The sequence below is a fragment of the Physeter macrocephalus genome, chromosome 2 (assembly GCF_002837175.3).
Source record: "Physeter macrocephalus isolate SW-GA chromosome 2, ASM283717v5, whole genome shotgun sequence".
Taxonomy (NCBI): Eukaryota; Metazoa; Chordata; class Mammalia; order Artiodactyla; family Physeteridae; genus Physeter; species Physeter macrocephalus.
The window spans coordinates 130,260,775-130,275,504 of record NC_041215.1 but is presented as its reverse complement, the minus strand read 5'-3'; the positions used below and the strand labels follow the sequence as shown (position 1 = coordinate 130,275,504).

The 14,730-nt window shown below is 41.6% G+C and overlaps 1 protein-coding gene across 9 annotated transcripts in view; it reads right to left on the bottom strand.

Moving 5' to 3' along the window:
* The window catches only part of LOC102975826 (nuclear body protein SP140-like protein), a 75,092-nt gene that overhangs the window by 35,950 nt on the left and 24,412 nt on the right, over nt 1–14,730 (bottom strand). For 6 of the 9 annotated variants that reach the window (XM_028482478.2, XM_028482482.2, XM_028482485.2 and 3 more), the window contains exons 6-9: nt 14,150–14,230; nt 8,153–8,236; nt 4,734–4,817; nt 4,251–4,328 (exon numbers count right to left, since the gene is read on the bottom strand). In XM_028482478.2, coding sequence (XP_028338279.1) covers nt 4,251–4,328; nt 4,734–4,817; nt 8,153–8,236; nt 14,150–14,230 — 327 coding nt within the window. The remainder of the gene's footprint in view (nt 1–4,250; nt 4,329–4,733; nt 4,818–8,152; nt 8,237–14,149; nt 14,231–14,730) is intronic. The other 3 variants (XM_028482486.2, XM_028482494.2, XM_028482498.2) reach the window with 1 other exon arrangement.

The following is a 14,730-nucleotide window of genomic DNA, read 5'->3' as shown; positions in this document are numbered from 1 at the left end:
AAAAAAAAAAAAATGGTTCTGATGAACCTAGGGGCAGGACAGGAATAAAGATGCAGACACAGAGAATGGACTTGAGGACACAGGGAGGGGGACAGTTAAGATGGGACAAAGTGATAGAATTGCAATGACATATATACACTACCAAATGTAAAATAGATAGCTAGTGGGAAGCAGCCGCGTAGCACAGGGAGATCAGCTCGGTGCTTTGTGACCACCTAGAGGGGTGGGATAGGGAGGGTGGGAGAGAGACGCAAGAGGGATGGGATATGGGGATATATGTATACATATAGCTGATTCACTTTGTTATACAGCAGAAACTAACACAACATTGTAAAGCAATTATACTCCAATAAAGATGTAAAAAAAAGAAAAGAAAAGAAAAAGAAAAAAAACAATGAACTGCTTTCTGGGAAAAAGAATATCTGCTCCAATAATCACACCTGAGATCCAACAGAGCCATGTTTTTCCCATCTTTTGAACCTCATTCTGCTTTCTCTACTTTTATTTTTCTACTTTTATCCCTAAGAATAAAATAAAAGGATCTTATCCTTCTAGAAAAACTGACTGTCCTTTGAAAGTTGCAAAAAGTAATTGCCAGAACCAGTTTTAAATTCATCCCAATTGGCCAATGACTGCTTGCATCACTAACCACATCTAAAGTCAGCTAATCAGTGGCAGCCTTACACTTCCGAAAATCAGCCAGTCAGCAACAGACACACTTCAGAAAGCCTATGTGTGTGGCTAAATGCTAACCAATTTATAAACACTCCTATTTCTGAAAGTCTGCAGTCCCTGAACTATATGCCTCCCAAAATCGTAAATGAAAACACAACATTGTAAACCAACTGTAATCCAATAAAAATTAATTAAAAGATAAGTAAAATCAGCAGTTTCCTTTATTAAAAAAACTGTGTGCAGTGCTTCCTCCCACCATGTGTCCTGCTTAGAAAGCAATAAATCCAGCTTTAGCTTCAAATGTTGCATGGTGGCCACTCTTCCTTCACAAACGGTGTTCGCACCATGATCATCTTGAGGACTCTTGCTTAGGGGTGTCTTGTGGGACCCTCGGACCAACAGGTGTTGGTCCCAAACCCCAGCTTCTTGTGCACAACTCAGATTGTCTTCCTGATCCACTGCCAAGTGAATCCATCTCAAGAACAACTTGAGCTCTGACTTGTTTCACTGAAGTTTTATTTCTGAATTTATTTTATTATTTAAAGATGTGTATGCAGTTAGATGCAAAGTAAGGAGACATTTTGGTTTGGCGAGACAGCATTTAGCAAATGTTCTGTTCATGTGCTTATTCTTCCACTACTTCATTTACTCTCACTTTTCTTTCGTCTAGTTTTTTAAAAGTCTTGTCTCGTGTGTGTTTGTGTTCCTGATTTTCCTGTGCTTCTTGATTATTAGAAGATAGTGATCCAAAGCAAATAGATAGAGGCATAGACTTGATAAATCCCCAATCCAAGCTAGCCCCAAAGACTAATTAATGGATGGGGGTCCGTTAGAAAGTAGATAATTTGGGCTTCCCTGGTGGCGCACTGGTTGAGAATCCGCCTGCCGATGCAGGGGACACGGGTTCGTGCCCCGGTCCGGGAAGATCCCACGTGCCGAGGAGCGGCCGGGCCCGTGAGCCCTGGCCGCTGAGCCTGCGCGTCCAGAGCCTGCGCTCCGCAACGGGAGAGGCCACAACAGTGAGAGGCCCGCGTACCGCAAAAAAAAAAAAAAAAAAAAAAAAAAGTAAATGACTCATTTGATACTACTTCTCTAAAAGGACTGAAAAAAATGACCAAGAGTAGTTCCATGTGCCAACCAGTAACTGCTATATTCAGACCATCATGTAACAAACAGTCCTTGCTTTTCTCTAAGAAACTCCTAAAAATTTAATAGGCAGGGCTCTATTCTGCAAATGAAACTACATATTAAGTGTACTAAGAAGGGCTAACCCTAGAATTCCTGGAAAATTCTCCTACACATGCTCACTTTATAGTTAATCTGAACATCAGTATGCCTATACTATGCATATTCAAGATACGCAGGAAATAAACAAAATAGGTATACCTCACTTCCCCGCAGTGCCTAAGCCAATTACTATAGTCTTTTCTAAAGTCAAATTCTTTTCTTCAACACACTTATGCTCAGCTTTCTTTGGTGTTTTAATTTGTCTGATAGCCTATTATTATTTGCTTGGGAAAATCAATGGCTCATCTGGATAGTTATTTTCTGGAGATTTACTCAAGCTTCATTGTCATAGGTAGAATTCTAAAATGACCTCCCAAGATTTGTTCCTAAACCCCAGGGACCATGAATATCATAAGACATTACCCCCATTTTTAGGTTATGTTGTATGGCAGAGTTGATGTTTAAGAAAAGGAGATTGTCAACACAAGCAATAACGAATGTTGGTGAGAATGTGGAGCAAAGGGACCCTTCAGCACTGTTGGTGGGATGTAAATTGGTGCAGCCACTGTGGCAAACAGCACGGCGTTTCCCCAAAAAACTAAAAATAGAACTACCGTATGTTCCAGCAATTCCACTCCTGGATATATAATCCAAAGGAAACAAAATCTGCACCCTAATGTTCATTGCAGCATTATTTAAACAATAGCCAAAGACATGGGAACAACCTAAGTGTTCATCAATAGATAAATAGATAAAGAAAATATCATATATATGTGTGTGTGTGTGTGTGTGTGTGTGTGTGTGTTATAGAGTAATACTCTTACTCAAGGAAGGAGAATCCTAGGATTTAGTTTCTAATGTCCAATTCCAGAAGAGATAGTTTAGATACTTCCTTACTAAATCCTGACTTAATATTGTTTGGTGAAAAGTTTTATCTCTAATATAAAAATATAATTAAATGAGACAAAAGAAAATAAAGTAGAATGAAATACCAGGCTGGGTATGCAGTGACTGTTCCAGACTCCCTTGTAGAGTTCATTCCCTTACAGAAAGCAAAACTGTCTCAAGTAACTGAACATAGAGCCTTCTCTAGGACATGTCAAATTGTTAAACTGAAAGCCATTATGCATTTGGAGTAGATCATAACTTCTGAATGCTGTGGAAACAAACAGATTTTCAATCTCTTCAGGTACCCATATAAAAACAGATATCAAGTGGATTATTTAATGTCTTTTTACTACCCAAAGATCCCCAGAACATGCAGATAATTCCATGAAGTAGAACTGCTTCCACTCAAGATCATCAGAATAAGGTTTTCCTGGAGGCCTAGATTGTCACACTGATTGTCACATTCTCCTTCATATTTTTATCCTTTATCCTTACAACTTTAGTTTTTCTATTTACTGGCTTAATGTTTGAAGCCTCTGACTTCCCCATAATGTTACTACTAATAATAACATTCCAAGACTGACTTCACTCAGGACGATCACCACCCTAACTTTATAATTCAGTTCTTCTAAAATATTTCTAGTAGAGCCAGTTTGAAGAATTTTTGAATATGCCATCGTCCCAGGCCAACTCCTGGAAAAAACTAATGGCTTTACTCGTAATTATGCTTCTAAAATAAATTTGAATTGAGGATAAATTGCATTAAGAAATATCAGGCTGACAGCTATTGATGGGCATTCAGGGCAAGGATGCTACAAACTATTTATATAAAGACCATGACTCCACCTAATTATCAAAATCAGCTTAAACCCAACTGTACTTCATCTTTGAGCATTGTCCATGCAATAGGAAATAACTAAAACCCCCAAAGAACCTCAAACATTTGAAGTCATGAGTTATTCCTATAATAAGATCAAAAGTTCAAACGTTTGGGCAAAGAAACAGTTTATGATGATTTAAAGTACATTACACCAACTTAACCAATAAATCAACTCTCTGTAGATAATACACAAATGAAAGATTATGTTTCTGTGCTGGAAGAGGTGAATATAAATATTCTTGGGAGATAATAAATAGCTAGAGATAACGTACTAACAGTTCCACTAAAGTTAATCAAATTTTTGTGCAGCTTCTGTGTTCTTTCTCCTATGTGGAATTCTATCTATTACAACTGAATATATGGATATCTACAATCAAACAACATGATCTCCTAATTACGGAGTTGCTCAGGGTTTCTTGTCCCTTGCAAGGTACAAGAGCCAAAGAGCCAAGGTAAATGTGAAGAATGATATTTGAGAATTAACTGGAACTTTCATTGTGGAATATTCCCAGAGTAAAATCCATCAGGAAACACCATGCTCCTGACACCCTGCAGCCCAGACAGTCCTTATCTCTCTCACCTGTTCCACTTTTTGGTAGTGAGCTCAAGGATTCCTGGGGTTCTTCTTCATCACACATTTCTGAACAGGTACTGCTTCCTTATGATAAATAGAATGAAATCTCTTGGAATCCCAGTGCATGACCAATGGAAACCATAGTAGGAAAACCCTCCCAGAGACAACCAGAAAGACCAGAGCGGCTCAAGTATCTCCAAGATGGGCATGTCCTTGCCCTGAGACCCTCCTGCCTTTGAGCTCACCTGACCTAGAGGTCAACATGGCTCCTGTCACTCTCATCAGAGGCTGAAAACACTCTACCCATCTCACTCCCTCCTTATACACTAATTTTCTCTGCCTTTTTCATCCTTTCCAGTTGGCTCTACATATTTCTTCTGTATGGGTATGTGAAGGAGAGCAGGGTAGGAAGGGAGAAGAAAGATGGAGATTTTCCTCTCTGCAGACAGAAAAACAAAGATTCAATCTGGGAGTTGAAATCACAATTACCTTCTCCATCACATAGTGGTTGACTAGGCAGCTCCTCTGGTACTTCTTTGTTGGTCATTTGGGAAGCTTCAGGATCACACGACACTAAAGAGAAACAAGAAAATGAGCTGAGCCAGGATGCTCAGATCACAAGTGAGCTGCCCTCTGGGAAAAGGGACATCTGCTCCAAGGACCACACCTGAGATCCAACTAAGCCCTGTTCTGCCTCTGTTTCCACCTCATTAACCTCATTCTCCTACCCTCTGCTTCTCAGTTTCCTATCTAGAGACGTGCCTCTAAACATTTCTGCTTCTGCACTAGGAGAATAATTGTGCTCCTTTGATTTTGTGGGCTCTGATCCCCCTGACGTCTTCTATCTTCACTTTTTATCCTCAGTGATGATCTTGATCTCTTCCTCTCCCTACTGACATTCTTTTTTTTTTTTTTTTTTTTGTGGTACGCGGGCCTCTCACTGTTGTGGCCTCTCCCGTTGCAGAGCACAGCCTCCAGAAGCACAGGCTCAGCGGCCATGGCTCACGGGCCTAGCCGCTCCGCGGCATGTGGGATCCTCCCGGACCAGGGCACGAACCCGTGTCCCCGGCATCGGCAGGCGGACTCTCAACCACTGCGCCACCAGGGAAGCCCTGACATTCTTTATTTGAGAAGTGGAAGGCTCTCTGGTCCAGGCTCTGTTCTACTGTCCTTGGGATCCTGCGGGTCTCCCTTTGGACACTGACTTGCTACAAGCCTCACACAGCCACCACCTGCAATGAGATACTCAGGACACAGGTATCTCTGCCCTTCCTCCTACTTTCATCTCAGGGAAAACAAGTATCCTTTTTCTGTGCTTCCATATTCTTATCTCTAAGGCAGGATAATAACTGTTTCCCTGGCTAAGTCCTAAAGTTTTGTGAGGAAATCTTACTTGCCAAAGTACTTTGAAAAGAATAAAGCACTATATACTCCAATAACCTGATGAAGAATACGTGGCAAAAAATGTCATTTGGGCCTTAGAGTCATTGATCTTAATTTCTGACAAGTAGATCTCAAGGACCATGTTTCTTTGGAAGCCTATCCAAGGTTATGACAATATAATATTATTATTATTAAACACTAGATAAATACTCATCTTTTACTCCTTATAGAAAATAAAAGGTGGTCAGGGGTTAAAATCACAATACTGAGTCTTTAGTGTAAATAAGCATAAAGATTGTGGAGGAAAAAAACACTCTGTCCTTCTTTAGGACTGATCTACTACAACATGAAGAGGGAACACATCTATTCTAACAAGGGTCATGCTGTTCAGCTCTGAATTCAGACATCCGAAACCCTGCAGCTCAGGGCTGGCAATTCCCCCTTCCTTCCCTGGCCCACATCTTGCTGGGGAGCTCGAGGCTTCCTGGGGCTCTTCTTTGTCACAGCCTTCCCAAGAGGCATTGCTGTCCTCTGCAGAAAGGAATGAAATCCCTCAGAGGTCTCAGTACACAAGCAGGGGGAAATCATGGCAAGAAAACTCATACTGAAGACATGGGAAGCTCAATTATCTCATGGGTGGGACTATCTCTATCCCAGACCATCTTGGTCTGCCCTTGGGGTTCCCCTGGCCTGCAGGTTAACTCCCTCCCATCACTACCACCGGAGGCTGAGATCCATCCACCATCTCCCACACTCCCCGTACACCTAATTCTCTTTCTACTTCTTCCCCTTCCCCATTGCCTCTGCATATTTTTCTGTCTCTGCTCTTGTTTCCTTCTGCCAGCATCTCTAGATGTTTCTCTTTGTTTTGGTGTGTTTCTGTCTCCTCTGCTCCTGTCTCTTTTTCTCTTGCAGCCTTGACACTGCTCTTTATCACCTTTCCCCATCCCATTTTTCCCTCTCGCTCCCTTTCTCATGGTCAGTGTTAGGAGAGGCATCCCTAAAATAGTATAATATAACCTGATCAGGGAATGGGATAAGAAATAGAGTGGACCAAGGCAACACCACCAACCACAGGGGAAAATTTCTCCAAACCCCTCATATAAAAGAAAGAGCAGAACATTGCAATCACTGAAAATGTTTATACTATCATTAGAGATGAGGAAGAAGAAATTGGCAAGGGTCGCACGATGAATGGAAGGCACAGAAAGACAGGAAGGATAACTGATCTAATCTTTGGACAACAAAGGTCACCAGGTTTAAGTGGGAAAGTAATATGATCTGATTTCCATCTTGCAAATAAAAATTGTGCTGAAGTGGAGAAAATGGGCAAGATGGGAGCAAGAGAAAATGGGACATTCAAGTTCCATTTACTGAGAGAGCAAACCCTGTAAGAAAAGGACATTCCAGTTTCACGGAAGAAGATGTTGGTTTCAATTTGGGAAGTGTCAGTTCCTGAAAGACATCCAAATGGAGAAGGCCCTGGGATAAATGTCTTCAGGTACATACATAGATGGATGATCTTGGAAGATGGGTCTGACCTTGGAAGATGGGTCTGCCTAGCAGGCATGTGCTTGAGACACATTCTGTTACCTGAGAGTAGCTGAGGCTGCCAGGGAAAGAATTATTACTCTATGTTATGGACACCACTCTCTCCATGGGGCAAACCTAACTTGGAAACTCACTGCTGGGAAGGAAGATGCTCCTGTCTGATGTGCATACTTCAGTGTTCCAGGATCCCAACTTCTCTCCTCTCTTCCCTGTACAGCAGTTTTCACTCTTTATTGATCTGATAAAACTCTTTCTCGACATAGTTTCTCTGAGCTTCCTTGCACATTTTTTTTTTTGGTATTTATTTGCCTCTCTATATAGTTTCTCTAATTTTTATCTTTGTATCTCATTTCTTATTGAGGTAATTCCCTTTCTACCTTGTCTTCCATTTTCTCCTTTTCTCTTTTTCTCTGGGTCTTCTCTTTCTAGATACCTGTAAAATTTCCTTATTTTATATATTTTCCTCATGCTCACAGATCACTTCTCCCAAACTGACAAAAGTCCTTCCACTTTCACATGGACCACAGTGCCGGAGAGCCTTCCCTTATCAGCTCTATTCTAAGTCTCCCACATGACCTTTCTAAATTGCAAGCTTATCAGTCATTCACAAAACTTACTTCCATGTTCCTTGCACTTCCGGAAGTAAGCTAAAAATGATCTCCTTGCCTCAACTGCCACAACCTGCTGACATTTGGATTTTATACGCATTTAAGAAAGTCACCCAGGTACTTCTGCTTTGGGACCCCAGCCTACCTTTGGCACATCCTGTTTCCCTACGTTCTCCACGCAGGGATGCTCTCCCCACTCAGCTCAGCTCACCTTTGTCCTCAGTCTCTCTCACAGTTTTGGAAAAAGCAAAACAGACAATCGACACAATTCCATGTGTATGTATGTGAATATGAAGAAGAGAATGGCAAGAGGGGAGAAGGGGGGATTTTTTTTCCTATTTATTGAGGAATTTAAATCATAATTACCTTCTCCCTCTCCTGGTAGTAGGCTGAGCACCTGCTTGGGTTCTTCTTCGTGAGTCAGTTGGGGAGCTTTGGGATAACAGGTCACTGCAGAGAAACAAGGACATGATGGACCATGGAGGGCGATCAGAAACAGACCTCGGCTGGCTCATGTCAAACATGACGGGAAAGCCATATGTCTGCTCCAAGCACTGCTCCCGAGAGCCACGCCATCTCCTTCTGCTTCTTTGCCATCTGCGCCTCTCCTCTCTCCTTCTCTGTGTCCCACCCACAGTTCCACCGCCACACAGCTCTGTTTCCTAGCTGTGCATCTCTTTGATTGTCTGTGTTTCTCTCCTCATCTCTTGTCTTCAGGTCTTGGGGTTTTTTTGTTTGTTTGTTTTTCAGTGATAGTGTATCTCTCTTCTCCTGTTATCCTTTCTAGCTTTCTTATTCTAGATCTCTTCAAGCCCAAGTGGTTGGGTCCATTTCTATACTCCCTGTCTCTCAGTGGTTTCCTTTCCCTCCCCACCAACATTAATTTTTCCTTCACTAAATCTTCTCTTGGACCCTGGTTCACTTCCCTGGGAAGCTGCAGAACTCCTTGGGTTTCCTCTTCCTTTTCTGACCACATGACCCCACGCGGACTGTCAGCTGGCTTCACACAACTGTCACCCTCAGTGACACACCCAGGATGCTGGTGCCCACCCTTCCTTTTCTACCTTGCCCTTGCAAAAATAACCTCCATGCCCTTCTGTTTCATTTCCCCAACCACAAAATAGAAGTTACAACAGTTTGCATACCTGTGTCTTAGGGTTCCGTGAAGGTAAGAGGGGGCCTGCACAATCCGATAATCTGATGGAGACTGTACACGTTGTCTCCCAACCCTGTTCTCTTTCTCACTCTCACCCTTTCCACACATCTCTGCTTCTTCTATTTCTATCTCGCTATCTTGCTGGTGGAATCTCTTGGTACTTCTCTGTGTCCTGATTTGTTTCTTTTCCCACATCTGTTCCCGCCTGCCTTCTCTCCCTCTTCTTTTCCTGATGCTGAGCTTTATGTCTTCTCCCCGTCTCTCATGCTGTTTTTTTTTTTCTAGAACTAGGAATTAGAAAAGGTATCTCTGAGGTGGTCTGTAACTTCCATGTGATTTCACCAGATTAGTGAGCAGAATGGAGGGTGGAGTGGACCAAGAAAAGGGTTCCAAGCACAGGGCTAAGTGTGTGCAAAGGCTCAGCTGAGAAAAAGTAATCAAAATTAAAATTACTGCAAAGTTTTAAACAAACTTAAAAGTCGTTGCAGGAGAGGCAGACATGAGGCTGGAGCCATGGGAAGGAAAATAGGGAAGGATTTAATCCTTTTGACAACAAAAAGTTATTGATTTAAGGTAGGAAAGTGAGATAAGCCAAGCTGCATTTTCAAAGGGTCATCTAGTTGAGTCGGAGAGAATGGATATGGTGGGAGGATGACCGGGGGAAGGTATGAGACCAGATAGAGCCTGTTGCTCTGGCTCTAGTTCCAGAGAGGAGAGAGATCTGACTAGGGCTTTTGTGTCGGGTGTGGCAACAAATGGACGAGGAAGAGACAAGTTAAAGGTATAGTTAACTAAACTGGATGATTGATGGGGTGTGTGAGCTGAGGGAGGGGAAAGAGTCATTGGTGACCCCTAGGTGTCTACCTAAAGAATGGAACAATAGCGTTCCATACTGAGATAGGGGACACGGGGAAAGGAGGCAGATCTGGCATCAAGAAAGATGGTACATGCAGCTATGGAAGTGACTTGTATTGAAGTTCCTGAAAACCGTCCAAATGGAGATGTCTCTCAGATCCCTGTACAAATATAGTCAGGCACTTAGGTGAATGAGCTTACAAGGCAAGTGGGGGCCAGAGTTAGGAATTGGGGGATCATTCAATTATAGATGGAAGTACACAAGAATGGCTGAGGGGAGGCCCATTGCCTCTGAGTGTATTACAGGTGCCACTTTGATAACTGGAGCAACCATAATCTGAAAACTCATGGCTAACAGGTTCAACTCCTAGTGTTAGAAGTTGCTTCCATGTAGCAAGTCTTCTTTCAGTCCCTACAATGTCCCAAACCATCTTCTCCATCCTTGTACATGGCATTCCCTCTCTACAGATGTTTGACTCTTCTCCTTTATCTTTTTCTCTATGTATAACTGTTATACTTTCCTCCAGTCTTTCTCTTTCTTAGCACTTTCCCTCTCTGGGTCTTTCTCTAATGTCACATTCTCTACCTTTTAAACTCTGTACCTTGTTTGATTATTGAGCTGATCTCCTATCTTCTATGGTGCTCATTTCCCTGCTTCTGTCTGTTCTCTCTAGTTCTTAACTTCCTGTTGGTAATGTTTCAACTTAAAATTTAAATCTAAAAATTAAAATTTCAGCCTTTCTGTATATTTTGTCCCTCTCACATATTCCTTCTCCAAATCATCAAAGTTCTCATCTTTTGCCACTGACAAACGAGCAGGGATCCTTCCTTCCCCTTGGCAGGCTCGTTTCAAATGCCTTTCACATGAGTTTTCTATTTTGCGATTATACCCACTATGCCCATGTTCCTGGCACAACCTCGAGGAAAGCAGGTTTAAAATGATCTCCCCCCCCCGATATCACATTCTAACCTGGTTCTATTTCGATTCCACGTCTATTTATTTTTTAAAATTTTTATTAGAGTATCCCATGTTTCCGGGACAAACCCGAAGGAAAGCGGGTTTAAAAGATCTCCCCCCCCCCGATATCACATTCTAACCTGGTTCTATTTCGATTCCACGTCTATTTATTTTTTAAAATTTTTATTAGAGTATAGTTGATTTACAATGTTGTATTAGTTTCTGCTGTACAGCACAGTGAATCAGCTATACATATACATATATCCACTCTTTTTTAGATTCTTTTCCCATTTAGGTTATTACAGAGTATTAAGTAGAGTTCCCTGTGCTACACAGTAGGTCATTGTTAGTTATCTATTTTATTATATTTTTAATTTTTTAAATTAATTGTTAATGTCTTTATTGGAGTATAATCACTTGACAATGGTGTGTTAGTTTCTGCTATGACAAAGTGAATCAGCTATACATATATATATATCCCCATATCTCCTCCCTCTTTTGTCTCCCTCCCACCCTATCTCACCCCTTTAGATTAATTTTTATTGGAGTATAGTTGAGGTATAATGTTGTGTTAGTTTCTGCTGTACAGCAAAGTGAATCAGTTATACATATACATAAATCCACTCTTTTTTACACTCTTTTCCCATATAGGTCATTACAGAGTGCTGAGTAGAGTTCCCTGTGCTACACAGTAGGTTCTTATTAGTTATTTATTTAATATATAGTAGTGAGTATATGTCAATCCCAATCTCCTAAATCAGCAGTTCCTAACCCTTTTGGCACCAGGGACCAGTTTCGTGGAAGACAATTTTTCCACGGACGGGGGGTGGGGGGTGGGGGGTGGGGGATGGTTTAGGTGGTAATGCAAGTGATGGGGAGCGGCAGATGAAGCTTCACTGGCTCGCCCACTGCTCACCTCCTGCTTTGCATTTTTCTAATAATTAGTGATACTGAACATCTCTTCGTGTGCTTTTTGGTCATCTGTATGTTTTCTTTAGATCTTGGAGAAATGTCTGTTTAGATCTTCTGCCCATTTTTTGACTGGGTTGTTTGTTTTTCTGCTATTGAGCTGCATGAGCCGTTTGTATATTTTGGAGATTAATCCCTTGTCACTTACTTGGTTACAAATATTTTCTCCCATTCTGAGGACTGACTTTTTGTTTTATGGTTTCCTTTGCTTTGCAAACGCTTTAAAGTTTAATTAGGTCCCATTTGTTTATTTTTGTTTTTATTTTCACGACTCTAGGAGGTGTATCAAAAAAGCTCTTGCTGCAATTTACGTCAAAGAGTGTTCTGCCTAAGTTTTACTCTAAGAGTTTTATAGTATCTGGCCTTACATTTCGGTCTTTAATCCATCCCTATTTTTTCTTTTAACTCACTTCCTCTTTGTCTCTCCTATACATAGCATTTCATTAATCCTATGCAATCCTGGGACATAAGTTTAAAATGATCTCTCTCCTCCAAACCCCAATCTGGTTGTATTTAGATTCCATATACTTATAAATAAAATTGAACCTACTTAGGCAACTCCATGTGGTGGCCCCAATCTACATTTTTATTATTCTGTGCCCTTAAATTCTCTACCCAGCAGCCCCTCCATTAAGGCCCTTAGCCCCTCTTTCCCCCTTGCCTCCCATATACCTGAAGAAAGCAACCAGAGCCTAAGGAAAAGTGTGTGTTTGTGTTTGGGGGAATGAAGGGAAATGTCCCTTGCATACAGACATGCAAACAAATTAATAAGATAATTGGTCACTTAAATCAATATGAGCTCCCCCATTATGTGCTTGCAGTTTGGGAATCTCTTCAGAATTGCCTTCATTTGTCCTTTGAAGAGCTCTGTGCTCACAGGAAACTAAAGAAAAGCAGAAAAGACCAACCAGACACGGTGATGAGGTACAGACCTCAGGTGCTCATGCTGGATTCTGGTGTTCAATGGTCAGGGGAACTTCTCCTTGGGAAAAAGATACTGTTGCTCCACACACCTCACTTTAGACCCACCAGAGCCTTGTTCTGCCTTTTTTCCTTCCCGTTATCCCTCAGTCACCTTTCTCCTCATTTTCCTGTCCCCACACATGGTTGTTTTTGTGCCATGAAGGATCACACACCTCCTTTACTCTCTGGGCTTCCCTTCCCGTCTTCTTCTTCTTCTTTGCCCTTCAGTGTTCTTTGACAGTTTTCCTACTCATGAGTCAGTTTTCCTTTTTTCTTTTTTTTTTTAAATGGGGGTATAGTTACTTTACACTGTTGTGTTAGCTTCTGCTGTACAACAAAGTGAATCAGCTAGATGGATAGTGATATACATATATATGTATGCTGATATATATCCCCTCCCTCTTGGACCTCCCTCCCCCCGCCCAAGCCCACCCATCTAGGTCATCATAGAGCACCAAGCTGAGCTCCCTGTGCAATATGGCAGCTTCATACTAGCTATCTATTTTACACATGGTAGTGTATATATGTCCATCCTAATCTCCCAATTCATCCCACCTCTCCTCTCCCCTGTGTCCACACGTCCCTTCCCTATGTCTGCGTCTCTATTCCTGTCCTGCAAATAGGTTCATCTGTATCATTTTTCTAGACTCCACATATATCCATTAATATACGATATTTATTTTTCTCTTTCTGACTTACTTCACTCTGTATGACAAACTCTAGGTCCATCCGCATCTCTACAGATGACCCAATTTCGTTCCTTTTTATGGCTGAGTAATATTCCATCATACATATGTACCTAAGTCTTGGCTGCTCTGACCCTCTGCAGCCCCACACGATAGTCACCATAGTAAGTCACTGAGGATGGTGGTACCCTCGCTTGTTTAACTGCTTTGACTGTTAAAAGACCCTTACACACTTCAGTGCTTCTATTTCTTTACCTGTAAAACAGGAATAAGTAACATTTTGTCTGTTACATCCATAACTTTGTGGAGAGAAGAATGACATCTTGTTTGCCAAACTTCTTTGAAAAATCAGTCACGTAATAAATAATAGTTGACAAAAAATTGTACTTTAGATTTGGGAGCAATTGATCTGAAGGACCATGTTTCTTTTGGGGGTTTTCCAAAGTTAGGCACAAAATAATAGCATTGTAACCAAATAGAATAATACTTAGTTTTTATTCTTTAGAGAAGATAAAGGGCAGGTCAGTATAAATTCAAGTCTTTACTATTAATAGCTATGAGAGACATCACTTTTCTCCAGCATATTGCTACTAGAATGCACGTAGGAACATTTATGTTATTTGTTATGTTACTTATGTTATTATGGACTCATGGGATTCCAAGACACACTAGATCTTTTGACTGTGGAGTGTGCTCAGGGTAAAAAGCATCAATAAACACCAGCTCTGAATTCAGCCACCTGACACCCTCGGCTGGCAATCCCTCCCCATCCTTACCCAGCTCACATCTTGGTGGGAAGTTCAGGGCTCCCTGGGGCTCTTCTCCAAAACAGGTCTCCCAACAGGCACTGTTGTTCCCTGCAGTAAACAATTAAATCCCACAGACATCTCAATTTATGACCAAGGAGGAATCACAGCAAGAAAATAACTAGAAAACCAAGAAACCCAAACCCCACTCCCCAAAATAACCTGACCTGAAGGTTAACTTTGCTTGAGCAGCTTTCACTAGGGGCGGAGGAATTCATCCATTGTGGAAAAATCTTGCTTTCCTTTTTTTTTTTTTTAACATCTTTATTGGAGTATAACTGCTTTACAACGGTGTGTTAGTTTCTGCTTTATAACGAAGTGAATCTGTTATACATACACATATGTCCCTATATCTCTTCCCTCTTGCATCTCCCTCCCTCCCACCCTCCCTATCCCACCCCTCTAAGTGGTCACAAAGCACCGAGCTGATCTCCCTGTGCTATGTGGCCGCTTCCCACTAGCTGTCTATTTTATGTTTGGTAGTGTATATATATCCATGCCACTCTCTCACTTTGTCCCAGCTTACCCTTCCCCCTCCCCATATCCTCAAG